General features: G+C 34.1%; 1 protein-coding gene across 2 annotated transcripts in view; it reads left to right on the top strand.

Annotated features, from left to right (window-relative positions):
- Positions 1-18,412, top strand: part of ANKRD12 (ankyrin repeat domain 12) — a 110,556-nt gene that overhangs the window by 41,631 nt on the left and 50,513 nt on the right. Inside the window, exons 3-5 of one of the 2 annotated variants that reach the window (XM_070420653.1) lie at positions 2,456-2,603; positions 10,378-10,446; positions 15,590-15,736. In XM_070420653.1, the coding sequence (XP_070276754.1) occupies positions 2,456-2,603; positions 10,378-10,446; positions 15,590-15,736 (364 nt within the window). The remainder of the gene's footprint in view (positions 1-2,455; positions 2,604-10,377; positions 10,447-15,589; positions 15,737-18,412) is intronic. The other variant, XM_070420654.1, reaches the window with a different exon arrangement.

Consider the following 18,412-nt stretch of genomic DNA (forward strand, 5'->3'; position numbering starts at 1 on the left):
TTCCCAAGGGGTCCCAGATTGTGAGAGGGTGAATCCATGCACAAATCCATGCACTGGGCCTCTAGTATGTGAATAATAATTAAACCTAAATTTTAAAGAATCTTTATGAACAAAATGCATGCCTGTGAAGCTCCATTTCATTGGCAGAAGTGAAAAAAACAAGTTAATAGGATTTTACTTTATAACTGGGAAATAAGAAGCTTTTATTTTTAAGCAGTCTTTACCACTTAAGATACAAGGTAGTCACCGTCTCTTCCTAATTTGCTAATAGATTTATTAAGAATTAATGTAGTCTATTCAGATGATATCACCTGTCACTGGTTTTTCTTTAATATTTTTTAAATACTATTTTATTGATTTTTTAAAGAGAGAGAGGATGTGGGGGAGAGAGAGAGAAACATCGATTTGAGAGTGAAGCATCAATGGGCCATCTTCTGCATGCCTTCTACCTGAGATTGAGCACCGCAACCTGGCCATGTGCCCTGATCCTGGAATCAAACCAGCAGCCTTTCAGTGCATGGGATGACATTCAGCTAACTGAACCACACCTGCCAGGGCTTTCTTTAATATTTTGATACAATGAATTGCTATAAGATTATCTAATAATGAACTATTCTTGCATTCTTTGGATGAATCCTGCTTGACTATGATATACTAGTACAGTAAACCCTCAATTTTGCGGCCCTTGATTTTACGGACCTTGGACTTAACCAACCAAATGTCCAGTGCATATGTCATATGTGAAAATTAACACCCTGTTAATTTTTAAATGATTTTAATCACAATTTGCTTATAATTAAATTAACAGATTATTTTTTGTTATTAATTCACTATTATTTTTAACAAATTTTAGCAAATAGGCCATATGTTGGGAAAAACACTGTAGTAATTTCCCCTACATAAATAAATATTACATATCTACAACTATTGTCTACATATTTTAATCTGAGTCACCACTCCTAAACAATGTTTGGTGAATGATTAGCATGTGATCACAACACACTGTGCACAATGTAATTGGTTCTGTTTTCCCGTGACGTGACTTCCTATAGCAGTTTTAACACATGTACTAAGCCATTCTCCAACTGTGTGCATTTCTACTTGCAGTGACTGGTGAATGCACACATATACTAGAACTATTCAGTATAAATTTAAAATTATTATAACACAATATAGAAAACTATGTGAAATTAAACTTTTCATACATACTTAATTTTAATTACACAAGTGTGCCTACGTAAGTAAAAAACGTAAACTAACTAATTTGTCAATTTTTTAACGTATGCGTTCTGAAAACCTACTTTATTATATAATGGACTTTTGGCTTTAACAGACACCCAGACTCCCAAATTAGTCCGATATATCAAGGTTTTACTGTATTAGCTTTCTAAGATACTAATTTTATTTCACAGTTTATTTAGGATAGTTTATGTTTGCATTTATTTTATAAGTAATTTAGTCTATAATTTCTGTTTTGGACTCTTCTTAGGTATCAGTTTAGACTTAAAAAATGAATTGGGTACCATCTTTTATGCTGTATACTATTATTTATATGAAATGAGAAATATCTGTTTCTTGGATTTTTCTTTCATAAACTAATTTTAGAAATGCATGTTTAGAAAATAATCCATTTTTCAGGTCTTAAATTTTGGGTGGTAGAAAAATGAATATAGTAATTTTCTGTATCTTTTTAACAACTCCTCTGGAATTGTATTTAGGTCTCTCAAGTTTTATTTTCCTCTTCTCTCTCATTTTTATTATTAGACTCACTAAAAGTTGTATTCTATTGCTCTTTTAGAACCACTTTTTGATATTGACAAATTCTACATTTAAAAAAAAGTCAGTGCTTTTATTTTTATGTCCTTTTTTCCCACCTTGTTCTTCCTTTAGTTTGTTTTCTGTTTTGGGTTGAAAGCTAGTGTTTTCTTCAATCTGAGTCTACTTCTAATTTGCTTCTGAGATTCTCTACAATTATGATGTCTATTTATTATTGTTTGAAGACTATTCTTTTAAACTCTCCTGCTAAGGTGATGTCACTTAGTTCTTAGTATCTAGCATATTTTTCACAAAAGAGTCATCATCATAGCCCAGTTTAGCTGTGCTGCACCAATTTGGATGTTAGATTGGTAATAACTGTAGACCATGAGGGTAGGACACTTCACCTGAATGGGTGAGCACATGATATTAATAAAACACACTGTTTAATTAAATACAGAATCAATTTTTCAGATTTATATTTATTCATTGGTATTAATATATTAAGTAAAAGTATGGGAACAAATTAAAATAAGTTGTAATTGTTGAAAGTAGTCTTGAATGCATTGAGGACAATGATGGTTTATAATACCCTCTCTACTTTTGTGTATGTTTGAAAAGTTCCTTCATAAAGTGTTTTTTAATACTATATTGCTTAGCTAATATTGTTATAATTTATTCATATTTTATTTTTTAATAGAGTAAAGATAAGATTGCATCCTATAGCAGAACTCCAAAAATTGATCGAAGTGATGTGGGCAAGGAGATGAAAGAGAAATCGTCCATGAAACGTAAACTTCCTTTTACCATTAGCCCATCAAGAAATGAAGAACGAGATTCAGACACAGGTAGAATAATTTGTTGTTTTCTGTAAAATGTTAATCATCTTTTATTCTGATTTTTCTCATATCATTCTTTCACCTTAATAGAAAAATTTTTGTATTTCAGTTTTACCGTTTTGGGGGCAGAAATTCAAATAATTCTCACCAAACATGATTTCTAATCCAAGATGGAAAAAAAATTTTCTTTTTTTCTTACTCTCTCAGTGTTTATTACAAATCTCATCACTTTCAGATTTAATTTTGGGAGGCGCATTTAATAGTGAAATTTACTCAATGATAGGGAGCATAGGATATGGTACATGTGAGAAAAAGTTGTTGAGTTTTTGTGGACATTGTTGAACCCACCAAGAAAAAAGTTTAGGCATCTTAGATTCAGAAATAAATCACCCTCCACTAAAAAAGAAGGGGAAATTATTGAGGCTAACTTCCTAACTCATAATACTTTTTTTCTAAAAACTTGTATATCAGAAATGATACTTGACATCAATCAGTTTCACTTATTCATAATAGATTTGGACCTTATTACCACTGATAAATTACTAGATTTTGTTTTAGCCCTGAACTAACCATTTCTTGAAACTAATTTAAACTTGAATGTTTATATATTTATCATAATCCTTTTATACCTTGCATTAAGTACTATATTAATGAACTAATCTTATGACTGTTTTAGCTTCACTCACAGAAAATTAGTGTTCCATTCTGAGTTTATGTACATAAATTATGTGCTATTTCTAACTTTGTAACCATCTTAATCAGCAATATGGAAATGATCTTGATTCTGAAATCTACAAAAATACCCTAAAGACTTTTGAAATGCCCTATATTAACAAAGCATTAGAAAATATTTAATTTTTAGTATACACTTTTAGAAGTAGGTAGGTAGTAGGTAGGTTTCTTAGCTTGAACTACAAATTGTTCTTAAACACTCATATTTTTAAATCTTGAAAATTACTCTTTTTTTTGAAGTAATTAAGAACTTGTGTGCTTTGTTCATTGTAAGTTACAGTGGCTTTTTCTAGAAATTCAAAATCTTTTTGTTTTTTCTGAAATGTGATTTTCCTTATCCTTAAGCAGTGTTTCCAAGCTGTTACTAAGTCACTTAGCTCAGAAGAAGGTGCTTATGTACTTTTAGATTAATAAGATTTAACTTATATTTTCTCCCTAGAGGTCCTTTTGCCACACACAGACTCTGACACTCTCTCTCTCTCTCTCTCTCTCCCTCTCTCTCTCTCTCTTTCTCTTCCTCTGTCTTCCTCTCTCTTTCTCTTTCTCTCTCTCCCTCCCTCTCTCCTCCCATCCCTCTCTCCCTCTTTCCCTGGCCCAAAGCAAAATATTTTCTTTTCAATCCAGCTGTCTTATTTTTATTATTTAAAAAAATAAAATAGCCCTGGCTGGTGTGGCTTACTTGGTTGAGAGTCATCCCATGCACCAAAAGGTTGCTGGATTGATTCCCAGTCAGGATACATACCCAGGTTGGCTCGATCCCCAGTTGGGGGTATGCAGGAGGCAGCCAGCCAACTGATGTTGCATTTTCACATCAGTGTTGTTGTTTTTTCACATCATTGTTTTCTTATCTCTCTCAGTCTCCCTTCCTCTCTCTCTAAAAGTCAATAAAAATATTTTTTAAAAATAGAATGCAAAGTACCATTCAGTGATACTTTTCATATAAAAATAATTATAACACCAAATCTCACATTTGACATTGATCTTTTTTATACAGTGTACTATATTTTAAATTAGCTAAAATTGTAAAGATAAAAATTCAGAAGATTTCTATTTTAAGATTTTTTTATTGATTTTTTTTCAGAGAGAGAGGAAGGGAGAGGGAGACAGAGAGACACATTGATTGGCTATCTTGTGCACACCCCCTACCGGGGATTGAGCCAGCAACCTAGACATGAGCCCTGACTGGGAATCAAACAGGCAACCTTTCTGTGCATTAAATGATTCCCAACCCACTGAGCCATACCAGCCAGGGCAAGATTTTTTTTTTGTATATATAACAACCCTTATCTTAATATATTTAGTATTTTAAAATCTCTTAAATGTGAAAAGAAAAACACAAAAATGGAAAAATGGACAAAAGGTACAAGGAAGTAGTTTAGAACAACAAAATTACAATTGGCAAATAAATATATGAAAAAATTTTATAACGATTGATAAAATTACTGTTGGCCTAAATCATATGAAGTGGTCCCTGGTTGGAAATAGGAACTTGCTTTATTTAGTAGGTTTAAATTATAGTAATACATTGTTGGAGGTATATATGACAGCATATATAAAAAACTAAAGATTTGTTAACACTTGACTTATTCTTTGGCAGTTAGTCTATAAATAATTATTGATGAGAGCAAAAATGATCTTTAAGTACATTTATCTCAGCATTGTGTTAATAGCAAAAACAAAAACCAGGAAAATACTGTTAAGTAATACAGGATTTGTTAAATTACAGTAAATCTAAAAAGAAATATTATTTTATCCTTAAAAACAATATTGCAGAAGAATGTGCAGTGTGCAAAGTTGTTCACAGTATGTAAACTTAAAACTAGGTTATAAAAGAATATGTACTGTTTGGTTGCATTAAAGATCACATTCTGTGTATTTATATGTATGTGCATACAGAACAGATATTCACACACATATGGAAAGAAGATTGTTTAAAAGACTGTTTCATTGTAGAACGAGATTCTACAACTTAGTGGATGTGTTGTGGGTCTCATACTAAACGAGTCACTGATATTGTCTAAAACTGAAATACATATATATTTTTAAATGATTGCTTAAAATTTTAAAGCTTTCCATATTCAGAAATTTTTATGTGTGTTTATATATGAGTTTATATTTAGTATATGATATAGAGAAGTAATTTCTTTAGTTTTTTTCTTTTTATATTGGATTAAAATAAAATTAATCATAACAGCTTTATATTTTAAAACTAGAGGCCCGGTGCACAAAAATTTGTGCACTGGGGGGGGGGGGGTCCCTCAGCCCAGCCTGTGCCCTCTCGCAGTCTGGGACCCCTCGGGGGATGACCACCTGCTGGCTTAGGCCCACTCCCCAGGGGATCAGGCCTAAGCTGGCAGTCAGACATTCCTCTGGCAGCCTGGGAGCCCTCGGGGGATATCCACTAGCCAGCAGGGAGCAGGCCTAAGCTGCATTCGGACATCCTTAGCGCTGCTGAGGAGGCAGGAGAGGCTCCCGCCACCACCGCTGTGCTGGCATCTGGCAGCCTGGCTTGTGGCTGAGCAGAGCTCCCCCTGTGGGAGCACACTGACCACCAGAGGGCAGCTCCTGCATTGAGCATCTGCCCCTTGATGGTCAGTGTGTGTCATAGTGTCCAGTCATTCCCAGTCATTCTGCTGTTAGGGTCAATTTGCATATTACCCTTTTACTATATAGGATAGTGCATGTATATGATATTTTCCAAATCTTACATAAATTTCTTTCTGTCTCTTTCTCTGTCTCCTACTTCCTTTGAGTTTACTTATATTTAAAGGGATACTCAAATGTTAACATTTTATATCCAGGATTTGGGGTGATTTGTTACTTTCTTTGTATATTTTTTATGGCTTGAATTTTTAAAATAATGAACATATTTGAATGAAACAGTCATTACTGTTTTTTAAAAAGATATTCATATTGTCCAAGGAAGGCTCAATGGTCCCAAAATCAGCAATAATGCCATCAGCGGAATGAGTCATTCTCAGTCTTCATTTGGAGATACCCTAGTATGAACTGCTATGCCTATGCCATAGCAGTTCAGTAATGCCATCAGGGACTGGGCTGTTTTTATCTTTCTGTTCTGCCACCGTTAGCTCATATATGGGCTTTGTCTTTAGCATTTTGCCTTATCGTCACAAGAAATTGCCTGCTTCTTCCTGGGCAGAAAATAGGGAGGAATGACCAAGGGCAAAGGAATCTTTCTACCAGTGAGACTTTGCCTTTTTTACTGATGAAACAACTTCCCTAGGAACTTCTGCCTGCATCTCATTGCTTAGGCTACCCTAGTTGCTGGGGAGTCTGGAAAAGTCTAATACTTTTAGCTGGGCAGATTGTCACACTAATCAAAATTGGAGTATTTCTGGTAAGAAGGAGAAAATGAATATTGGATAAGTGCCTTACAACACTGCCACTGTATAGTATAAACTTTTTAGCACAGTAATAAGTAACTGATGTTTCTTCCTAAGCAAGTTTTATTCTTACACAATCAGTCATAAAATCATAGTTATTTTCTTTCCTAGTCTAATGGCATCCGAGGGAAAGCCGTAATCCCTTGACATCAAGTACTGAACAGCTATCTTGAGTCTACACGTGAGAGAATCTCTTCTTGACCTCCAAACTAAATTTTCAATTATTTTATTATGAGTAATGCCATAAAAAGCATTTTTCACATTGTATTTTTATTATACCGTGAATTCTTTCTTTTTTTTTAATCCTCACCCAAGGATATGTGTGTGTTTTTAAAATTTTTATTTTAGAGATAGAGGGAAGGAGAGAGAGAAACATGAGTTGGCTGCCTCCCACATGTACCCCCATCAGGGATCAAACCCAAAACCTACATACTGATGATATATGCCCTGACAGGAATCAAACCCACAACCTTTTTGGTATACGAATGATGCTCCAAACAATTGAGCCACCCAACCAGGGCTATTTTCTTTCTTTTCATTCCTAGAAGAAGGGTTACAGGCTTAAAGGATTAACCATTTCTGTGATGTTTCTCCAAAATAATTATATTTAGTTACTAAGCCTCCAACAGTATATGAATATTCTTTAATCTCAAATAACATTGGGACACATGTTTTTCTTTAGGTTTGATAGATCTATGTTCTATAGAGGTAAATGAGTAGTAATTCAGCATTTTAGTTTATATGCTTATATAAGTGGAAAGTTATAAAATTCTTCACTTTTAAAATATTTGTTTCCTCTTATGGTGACAGTTGTAGAGCATGTTCAAATGTTTTGCACTAAATCTTCTCTGCCAGCTAGCCTTAGAAGCTTTACTTTCCTTAAGCTTTAGATGCCATTAGAGGATTTACTTTATTTAATATGACTTAAGCAAATTTGGAAAGTGGAGTTTTTTAACCATTTGTACGCCATAAGCGTCTATAGATGCAATCAGCGGACCTTTTTAAATTCAGTTCAAAATATCATGGCAGTTAACTGGTTAAAATAAGAAAACAAAGCCTGCCCTGGCCAGTGTTGTTCAGTTGTTAGAGCGTCAGCCCATGCACCGAAGGGTTGCTGGTTCATTCTCAGTCCAGGCACCTTCCTGGGTTGCAGGTTTGATCCCTCGCCTTATTGGGTGTGTGTGGGAGGCAGCCAGTTGATGTCTGTCACACTGATGTTTCTCCCTCTCTCCCTCCCTCATTCATGTTCACTCTCTAAAAATCAATGGCAAAATATCCTCAGGTGAGGATTTAAAAAAAAAAAAAAAAGAAGAAGAAGCAGGAAGAAAGAAAGCAAGGCCCTGGCCAGATAGCTGTTGGTTGGAGCATTGTCCTGATACACCAACGTTGCTAGTTCAGTTCCTGGTCAGGGCACTGAATGCATAAATAAGTAGAACAACAAATTGAAGTTTGTCTCCCTCCCTCTCTTCCTCTTCCCCCTTTCTCTCTCTAACAACAAAAAAACAAAAACAAAACAACAACCACAAAAAACAATAAAAATGTTTTTAAAAAAACAATTTTTCTGCTAACTGTTAAAATAGCAAATAAAATCAATGCTTATCACCTTTTGAAGATTTTCATGGAGATTATTTACTACAGACTTACTCTCATCCCTTTATTATAAAATTTTCAAACATACAGTGCAAACCTTTTAAATCATTCTTGGTATTTTTTTCTTATTCTCCTACAACCCAAAACAGCATAGTAACTTTAAAGACAGCTTTTAAAATATAAGTATTGCTTGTCTTGCCTTGCTATGCATAACATATCAGGGAGAGATAGTAGCTCTGCTTAACACTTAAGAGTTTTACAAAAACCTCAGTAAGTAGCAATAGTCTCATTACCATCTAGATCAGTGGTTCTCAACCTTCCTAATGCTGCGACCCTTTAATACAGTTCCTCATGTTGTAGTGATCCCCAGCCATAAAATTATTTTCGTTGCTACTTCATAACTGTAATTTTGCTACTGTTATGAATCGTAATGTAAATATCTGATATGCAGGATGTATTTTCATTGTTACAAATTGAACATAATTAAAGCATAGTGATTAATCACAAAAACAATATGTAATTATATATGTGTTTTCCGATGGTCTTTGGCGACCCCTGTGAAAGGGTCGTTTGACCCCCAAAGGGGTCGCGACCCACAGGTTGAGAACCACTGGTCTAGATGCAGTATATCATAGAAAGAAGTGGCTTGATTGAAGGAATAGGATATGGTAGCATATAGTTTTCCATTCCTCAATTAAATCTTCGTAGAATACACATTCAGATGCCCCAAATACGAACATACTTTTTTGAGTAAAATCCAAGGGGTGTGTGGAGTTCAGATGTGTTGATTACTTCCAAAGGAAGATCTGGATAAACTGTTAACACTACTACATTAAATTAATGAATGTAATTGAAAGTTAAGTTTATCCACTATGCTTTCATCTATCACAATAATATGATCTGCTTTTGATAATCACTTTAATTCTATTTGTTGGCACAGCTTATTGTTTGTCACTTTTTCTTTGCTATGTAATCTGTGGAGACCATTTTGAATTTTTGCTTGTCCTTAAATGAAATTTTAAATATTCTCCATGGAATTCTTCTAGTTGTTAATTTAATGTGTTCTGTTTTGAAATGTAAGTGTCCATCAAAAGGCTTGTCATTCAATCCATTTACCCACTTGCTTTAGAATTGGCCTAAATGTTTTTTTATTAGATTTCACTTTCAGTTGAGTGAGCCTTCTCATTACTAAACTTTTAGACTTATCTTTAAATTTTTCAAATGCTATATTTTGGGGTTGCTTGGTCTCTAAATGGCTTTTTAAATACTTTTGTTTTCTTATACCTGACTGAGCTCATAATGATGTCTATAATAATGATACTGGAAAGAAAAGTATGTCTCAATAAGTTGAGAATATGAATATCAGAATAATATTATTGTAGGTTAAAATGGCATATCTGCTCTAGCCATATTACCAAAAGTCAATTCTCCATATTGTATATGTCTTGAATTGTTAGGCAGAATTCCATATTCTTAGCTGATAAACATATTTTGATTGAGCTACTCTTTCCAAGAGGTCTTTAGTAGTGGTTAGTGTAGTATTGCAAACCATTAGAAATGTGTATAATTTATAGAAAGTTCTGTGGTCTAGAATGATACTGTACTCCAAAGTATTCCATTGTTTTCTGAATATGTTTGCCCTTTTAAAACAAAAATGCTGATTAAAGTCCGTTATTCAAGTTTTCTAAAGACAAATTCTAAACAGAAAAACAGTGATAGAGTACTGCATCTTTTATCATTATTCACAAATTTAAAAATGTATATAACTTTAAAGGCCATGATATGTTTTAATAAACAGCATCAGTAATATCTACTGAAAACTGCATGGTTGATTTTCCTAACTTTAATATTCTAATTGAAGAAACTGAAATCTTAGGTATGGGCCAAACCTGTGTTTTACTTATGTGTACTTTTGGCTTTACCTAAAAATAAACTTTTGGAAAAACAATGCATTATCATTGACTAACTAGTGGTCTTTTGAAAAATGTTGGCTTGTTGAATTCTGCATTTCCCTTCGTGTGCTTTTTTCTTTTCTCCTGTCTCTTCTCATTCTGTAGATTCAGATCCAGGACATACAAGTGAAAATTGGGGGGAGAGACTTATATCTTCTTACAGGACATATTCAGGTAATTAGATTATCAGGGGCTCCTGTTTAGCCAGTGGTTTCTGTCACATTTAAAATTAAGTATTATACTATAAATAATTTCTTTTCAAACCAGTATATAGATATCTTTGGTTGAATAAGTGAACTACATCATGACACCAGATTTCCCAGCTTTTGTTTGAGATATCAGTACATCACATCCAACAAATGCTATGTATGAACATTATAAGCAGGATTACTGTTTAACTGCCACTCAGGTGTTGTGCAGTACAGCATGGGGCATCATTCACGTAGAAAATAATGTGAAAGTCAACCCCTTGTAACAGCCCCCCTATGGAAAGATACCCAAGGTGCTTAGTCTCTTTTGTTGTATACCCTTCATAAGGTATACCAAGTTTTGTTTTTTTTTATAGACAATGTCATGTGACCCTTCAGTTATGCAGCATTTTTTAAAAAACATGTTTTAGAAAATTTTCAAGTTGAACTCTTGAATCTATAGACTTTGCTGCCTATGTTGAAATTAAAAATGAGTTAAAACACCAGATTTCCTGGAAAAATGTCATTACTATTAGCTGTGTTGGAACCTCTCTATTTGGTTATGACACCAGGTATTATGCTTCATAATTGCTCCAGATAGAAGTATACAAGAGAACATATAAATATATTATTTTAAAATAAAAAATAAATGTATATTTTAGAATGTGACAACACACTTAGTCTTTTTTTAATGGGCTTGCATTCTTATGTTTGAATGTTTTTTAATATAAAATGTTACTTAGTTGCTAGGTCTCTAAGTGTCTACTTTTCAACATATGACATTTAGCTATAAAATATGAAATAAACCTTATGTTTCTGATATACTGTATTTAATAAATTTGTAGGGGTGGTATAGAACCAACTAATTATTTTTTAAATTATTCTGAAAACTGTTAATTGAGCTGATAAGTCAGTTTTATTTGATTATCCAAATTTGGGGGTGAGGTCATGTTTATAATCGGCATTAAATTTAAAAGACCTACACTTATTGTGGAGTTAGGTGTACTTTTCTAAAATGAGACTCCTAAGTGCCAGGGTGCATCTGAAAGAGCTGTATGTGATGAAGCCATCCATGATTTTATGGAAATCCAAATATATAGGCACCCAGCTGTTAGAGATTTGGATAGATAGGTTAGAACCAAAGAGTAATGGCAACATTTTTTTCCTCAGCCTTTAAATATACACATTCCAGACATGATTCATGTAGTTATATTTATCTGTATTTGAATTGTTGTCTTACACAGGGGTTGCTTAGTGGAAAAATGCCATATTCTCTAGGTTTTGAGACACTGGTAAATTTATCAACCAATTTCCAAAGAAAGACACATTTTTTTACATATCCTCACCAGAGGATATGTGCTAAGAGAGTGAGGAAGGAGGAGGAGAAAGAAAGAGAAACATTGATGTGAGAGAAAAACATCAATCAGTTGCCTCCTGTATGCACCCCCACCAAGAATCAAACCTGCAACCTTTTTGGTGTATGGATGACACTTCACCTAACTAAGCCACCCAGCCAGGGCCCAAGGAAAACAATTTTGTCTCTTTTCCTTAATATACTCTACTTAATTTGGATGTGACAGTGTTGAGCTTTCTATTTATTCTGACAAGACATGGGGAAAAAAAGCATTTTTGAGATTATAAGACTGAAACATCTCCATATTTCTAAAGATCCTCTCTGAACATTGAAATAGTGTTAGATTGCTGAAAAGTCCATTTTTCTGTTTTTCTTTAGTCATAAGTGAATCGCTTGAATTAAAATATATAAATATAAGGTGGCTGACTGCAATTTCAAGTCTATAGTAGACTGTACCTTAAATAAGTACATGTGTCAGTATTCCTGTGTTTAAATTTTTTAAATGCTGACTGGCTGTTCAGACATATAAACACATACTTCAGTTACTGAAACTTGAGAAGACAGGTCAAAGGAAACAGGTTCTTCACAAGATAGATCCAAAATAGCCAAAGTTTTGTTCAATGCTTTAAACTTGAAAAAGCATACTTAGAGACATGTTAATGTAACACTTTTATAATTTTGAAGAATGATATATAGTTATCTTTAACCTAACTGTTTACACCTGCTACTGTTTACTTACCTTCTTCTTCTAGCTCATTTAAACATGAACTCAGACAAATGACTAGAGACTCTCAAAGGAAAAAACAGAATTCAGATCGGATGCTAGTATCTAATTTGAATATTTGCTTGAATATTTGGAGTATATCCAGTTTGTGTATTCTTTTTCAAAATGTAATGATTGTATTTTTGATCATTTGGTAGCATGGAATTCTAATAATGAATTTGTAAATGTCTCACGTTTTCTCTAAACGGAGTGCATATCACTTAAGAGCATTTTATTCATTTATTTTTAAGAGCATTTTCTTTTTAAAACACTGTATTAAAATGCAATAAAAAAACAAAAATAATTGTTTTGCAAATGAGAAAATAAAAGTTTCCCCCAAAATTTTAGAAATTATTTTTAAGGCCAGATATTATGTATTCTTTATTTTGTTTCCTCCAATTACTAGCTTTAACTTAATTCCCTTAATATATCTTTTCTACTTTCTATAAAATTTTCACATTGTGAAATATTTTTAGGCGGAAACAAAATATTTTAAGAATAAAATACTTTACAGTGTGAAAATTTTATAGAAAGTAGAAAAGATATATTAAGGGAAATAATACAAGAGAACCAAAATGAACAGAACATTAATAGGATAAAGTATATCTTTCGGAAAAATATAGGCTTCTCTAAAAGACCTGTTTAGTACCTTATAAGATATTTAGTAAGTTAGATGAAACCTTGCTGAAACTGGATTTATACTAAATTGGATCATTAATGATAATGAAATGAGGAAAATTAAGATAATATATTAAGAACTCAATAAAGACTGACTTAAATCTTTAAAAAAATTTAAATATATGTGTGTGTTTTTTATTGATTTTAGAGGAAGTGAGAGGGAGAGAGAGATAGAAACATCAGTGATGAGAGACAGTCATCGATCAGTTGCCTCCCACACCAGCAGGGCTTAAGCCCGCAACCTGGGCCTGTGCCCTGACCAGGAATCAAACCATGACCTACTGGTTCATAAGATGATGCTTACCCACTGAACCACACCAGCCGGGCTTGAAATGTTTTATTATAGAAAATCAAATGTCAACAAAAGGGCCAACTTAGGAACTATTGAATTTTGAGTGATTTGTGGGCAGAGGAGTTTAAATATTAGGAACTCGAATTGTTCTAGATCATTACAATGCCAATATATTTTAATTAACTGGTACACTGCAAGAAGTATTACTTTAAGTTCTATGCTATTAATAATATTTAATGTTTAATATCAAGCTTTTATTGGTTTCTTGAAACTTGCCAGATTAATAAATGCTATCTCCTAGAGTAGTTTAGCTGCTGGCCACAATACTTATGAATAAGCCTTTTCTTCCACTCATTTTTGCTGCTTTTAAGTTTGTTTTTAAATTTTACTTATTAATTTATTTTTGTAGCCCCTCTGCAAGACCCTCAAATCTGGATCAGTAAATCCCAGATATTTGTTTAGGGTTTCCCAAGAAATACTAGTAGATGCCTCAATAGTTAATAGGCTGACCATCAGCATTAATTCTTTTTAAAATACATACACACACACACACACACACACACTAGAGGCCCGGTGCACAAAGATTTGTGCACTGCGGGGGGGTCCCTCAGCCCAGCCTGTGCCCTCTCGCAATCTGGGACCCCTCAGGGGATGACCACCTGCTGGCTTAGGCCCACTCCCCAGGGGATTGCCCTAAGATGGCAATCAGACATCCCTCTGGCAGCCCGGCAGCCCTCGGGGGATGACCACTTGCCAGCGGGGAGCAGACCTAAGCTGCAGTCGGACATCCTTAGCGCTGCTGAGGAGGCAGGAGAGGCTCCCACCACCACCGCTGTGCTGGCAGCCATCAGCCCATTATAATTTGTCATTTGTTTTTCAATCTTTATATTTTTAAAAAAATATTTTTATTGATTTCAGAGAGGAAGGGAGAGGGAGAGAGAGACAGAAACATAAATGATAAGAGAGGATGATTGATTGGGTGCCTTTTTTATATGCCCCACACTGGGGATTGAGCCCACAATCCAGGCATGTGCCTTGACCTGGAATCAAACTGTGACCTCCTGGTTCATAGGTCGATGCTCAACCACTGAGCCACACTGGCTGGGCTGCATTAGCTCTTTTAGGACCTCCTGAATTAACTCCCAGAGAAATCCAAAAAAAAAAAAGAAAAAGAACAGACATCTGTATCTCTTTGACCTGTAGAATCCAGTTCCATCTTATTTTTCTCGCATCTTAATTATTGGGGAATACTGTCTGTATTGCCAAAGAATTTCCCAAATAGCTAAGTTTAGCGCTAACTTAAGACAGATCAAATCGCTTTGAAAAATCTTTAGACATTTTTGAATTTTTGCCGGATCTCTCTTACCCCCCCCCCCCCGCCACACACACACATACACACAGAATCTTTAATTTGTTCATTTTTAACTTTAATATTTCTTGTTCAACTTTCCTATGACTGGAATAAAGTGATTCATTGTTTTTTAAATCAATAATAGGTCTGTGTGATGAGACTTGTCTCATATACTTATCTTTTTAGAAGATTGTATAAATCATTAGTGAAATTCAGGAAGTAATTTGAAGGAGCATTGCTATGTAGACTTCCCAATAATTAAAAAGTGTAAAATTATAGTGAGTGAAAGAGAAGTTTCAAAGATGTAACACTAAGGAATGTTTGAAATGTTATTGAAGTTAAATTTTAATAGAACAAATCATTAAATACAAATTTTACTTGGAGTAAATTTCCAAATGTTTTTAGTTCTCTGAAAACAATAGAATTAATAACATTTTTAAAAACATTCAGTAATAAAATTGATTGTATAATATAATAAAAGTATGGTACTCTTTCGTCTGCCTATTGTTGGTTCATACACACGTTCCCATATACATGTATAACATCTATTTTTAAAAAGTCATTTTATGTTTTGCTTTTTTAATCTTTATTGTTGAAAGTATTACAGATGTCCCCCGTCCCGTCCCCCCGAGTTTTGCTTTTGAGTGCTTACATTTGTTTCAAATTCTTATATACTTATTAATAATTCCAGAGAAAGAAGGTCCAGAAAAGAAGAAAACAAAAAAGGAAGCTGGAAATAAGAAGTCCACACCAGTTAGCATTCTTTTTGGTTATCCACTCTCAGAGCGAAAGCAGATGGCACTTCTTATGCAGATGACAGCAAGAGACAACAGTCCAGGTGAAATTTACCATCACTGAGTTCATGTTTACTCTTAGTATTCCTCCAAATCCAGCCTTGTCTTAACAGTTATTTTTAACTACTTTAAATTTTTATTCCTAGATTTAGTCAGAATTTCTTGTAACATAAGTTTGTAACTACATTTATTTGTGTGACAATTGTTTATTGTCTGTATCCTCCACTAGATGAGAAACTATGCAAGAGCAGGGATCATTGCATTAGTGGACATTCAGTAAATACTTGTCAATTAAAATGAGCAATTTAGAAATTGGTCAGTCAGCTTGAGAAATCTGTTGCTGAACTGGGTGCTTTTATCTCACTGAAGAATTTCTTTACTCCTGTTTCTATAAAGCTGCTTCTAGGTTTATAGTTTACTTTTCAGTTCACTAGCATCCTGGTGATAAACTGATGATCTTATCATATTATTACTTTTAGAAGTAAGAGTTTAATTCATGTTTTACTGTTATTTTATTGTTTAAGATCTAGGTAATTATAAAAGAAAAAATGTCTGCAGTATGTTGTATAAATTTATCTCATATTTCATTTCACACTTCCAGTTAAGGAAGTGTGTGTGTGTGTGTTTTCATGTACTGTGTCCCCCAGAAATAATTGAAAATGGCTTACCAGCAGGACCAAAACAAAACAGAACAAACAAATCAACCTGTTGATTTATTAAAAGGAACTCAGATAGCTGGACTGATATAGTTATTACTTTGAGCATTGAATTTTGCTGTGCATTCTGGCAGCTAACAACACAAAAGAAAAGTTTTGAGTTGTATAATTCTCATTGAGTGATACAAGAAAGTAAATCTCTTTTGTCTATAGAAAAAAAGTTATTTTAGCTCTAAATTCAAGGCATCTTTGCATAAGACTTTGGGTAACATAACAGACCCTGTTGAAGTGCATTGAAAAAGGCACAATTTTTCCAGTGAACTTTTCCTGTGTTGGCTCTTTTTTTAAAAACTGAGACAGCATGCTAAAATTTCTAGAGTTTGTGTATCAAAGCATGTGTGTACCTAATATCTTTCACTAATAAAAATGTTAGGGCTTTCTGCCATTTTAAGTAGAATAGGTTTTGGTTATTGCCCCACCTTTCCACCCCTACCTTGGTAAAGAATGTAGCCAAGTTAAGGATTTTTTACAGTGTTAAAACTTGAAATGTTTCTGTAAAATACTGACTTTGAATCAGATATAATAGTTAGATGGAAAGACTTTTAATTTTTAAAACTGATTTTTTATAGCATGAACTTCTATCCTTAGAATAAATTAAAGAGTTAATACAATAAGGCATTAAGTTAAAGCCCTTCCTTATCTTAATAGCCTCCTATCTTGACAGACAATGACTATTATCAGTTTCTTCTAGAAATGTACTAGCCATAAGCATGTAAATATATTACATCTTTTGTTATAGATTGTTTTTAACTATAAAAAAGATCATTTTTTAATACTGTTCTGCAATAGGTTCTTTTTATTCAAGGAAATATCTCAGTCAACTTATTAATATACTAGAGGCCCGGTGCATGAATTTGTGCACGGGTGGGGTCCCTTGGCCTGGCCGGCGATCAAGGCCTATCGGGGGGCCAGCCAGCCAGGGGGAGGGACCCTGGAAGGTTGGCCAGCCAGACCCCCGATTGAGGCCTAACGGGGCAGGGGGGGGGGCCAGCCGGCCAGGGGGAGGGGCCGTAGGAGGTTGGCCAGCAGAGGGGGTGGGGGGGGTGGGGGAAAGGGCCGTGGGAGGTTGGCCAGCCGGGGGGAGGTGCCACGGGTGGCTGGCTGTGGGAGCGCACTGACCACCAGGGGGCAGCTCCTGTGTCGAGCGTCTGCCCCCTGGTGGTCAGTGCGCATCATAGTGACTAGTCAACTGGTTGTTCGGTCATAACAGTTGCTTAGGCTTTTATATTTATAGAATATAGAATTAGAGTGCAAAGCTTTAGGAATATCAAACTGTTTGCCAACAGCATATTGATATATTATTCATTGTTTTATCTGTTTCATAATTAATTTTTCATGTTTTTGTTATGTTTAACCCGCTTGCCATTATGGATAGTACTACTTGTCTGTGTGATTACTGTTTTGGTATGGCTAACAATATTTTATAAATTCCTTGCAAGTTGTATGAATTAAAAAGTATGTTCTTTTGTTTCTAAGAAGTTCAACAATTAGTTTTCTTAATAAATAACGTGACTATAAAAATTATAAAATACATTTATTCATTCAACAAATATTGCATGAGTACCATGTACCAAGGAGTCTAAGACGTCAAGATGTAGTGATAAATAAGATATACAAAGTCCTTGCTCTTATGGAGAGTATGTTATAGATACAGATAGGAAGCTTATAATGACAAAATATACTTTAAAAGTCAAAAGGTAAACTTTAACCTTTTTTCTTATTGAGGAAAGGATGATGTTACGTTAGTGCTCTAACTACACTAGAAAATTATTTTCCATGGACTTTTCTCTTAGAGCAGTTGTTTCTTTTAAATAGTTGTAAATTTTAGAATTAATTAGTAATGTTATACATACGTCTTGAATCCTTAACTGATTAAGAAACTGGTTTTTGTTTTTTCCCCAATAGTTATGAAATGTGGAGGAGAGGACATTGGACATCATCTAGTGATAGAGAAACCAAAACAAATCAAAAGATGGGAATCATAGCAAAGCACTTTTTTTTCTC

This window comes from Myotis yumanensis, unplaced genomic scaffold (genome assembly GCF_028538775.1).
Source record: "Myotis yumanensis isolate MYYU_CA2020_CCGP unplaced genomic scaffold, mMyoYum1.0.hap1 SCAF_7, whole genome shotgun sequence".
Taxonomy (NCBI): Eukaryota; Metazoa; Chordata; class Mammalia; order Chiroptera; family Vespertilionidae; genus Myotis; species Myotis yumanensis.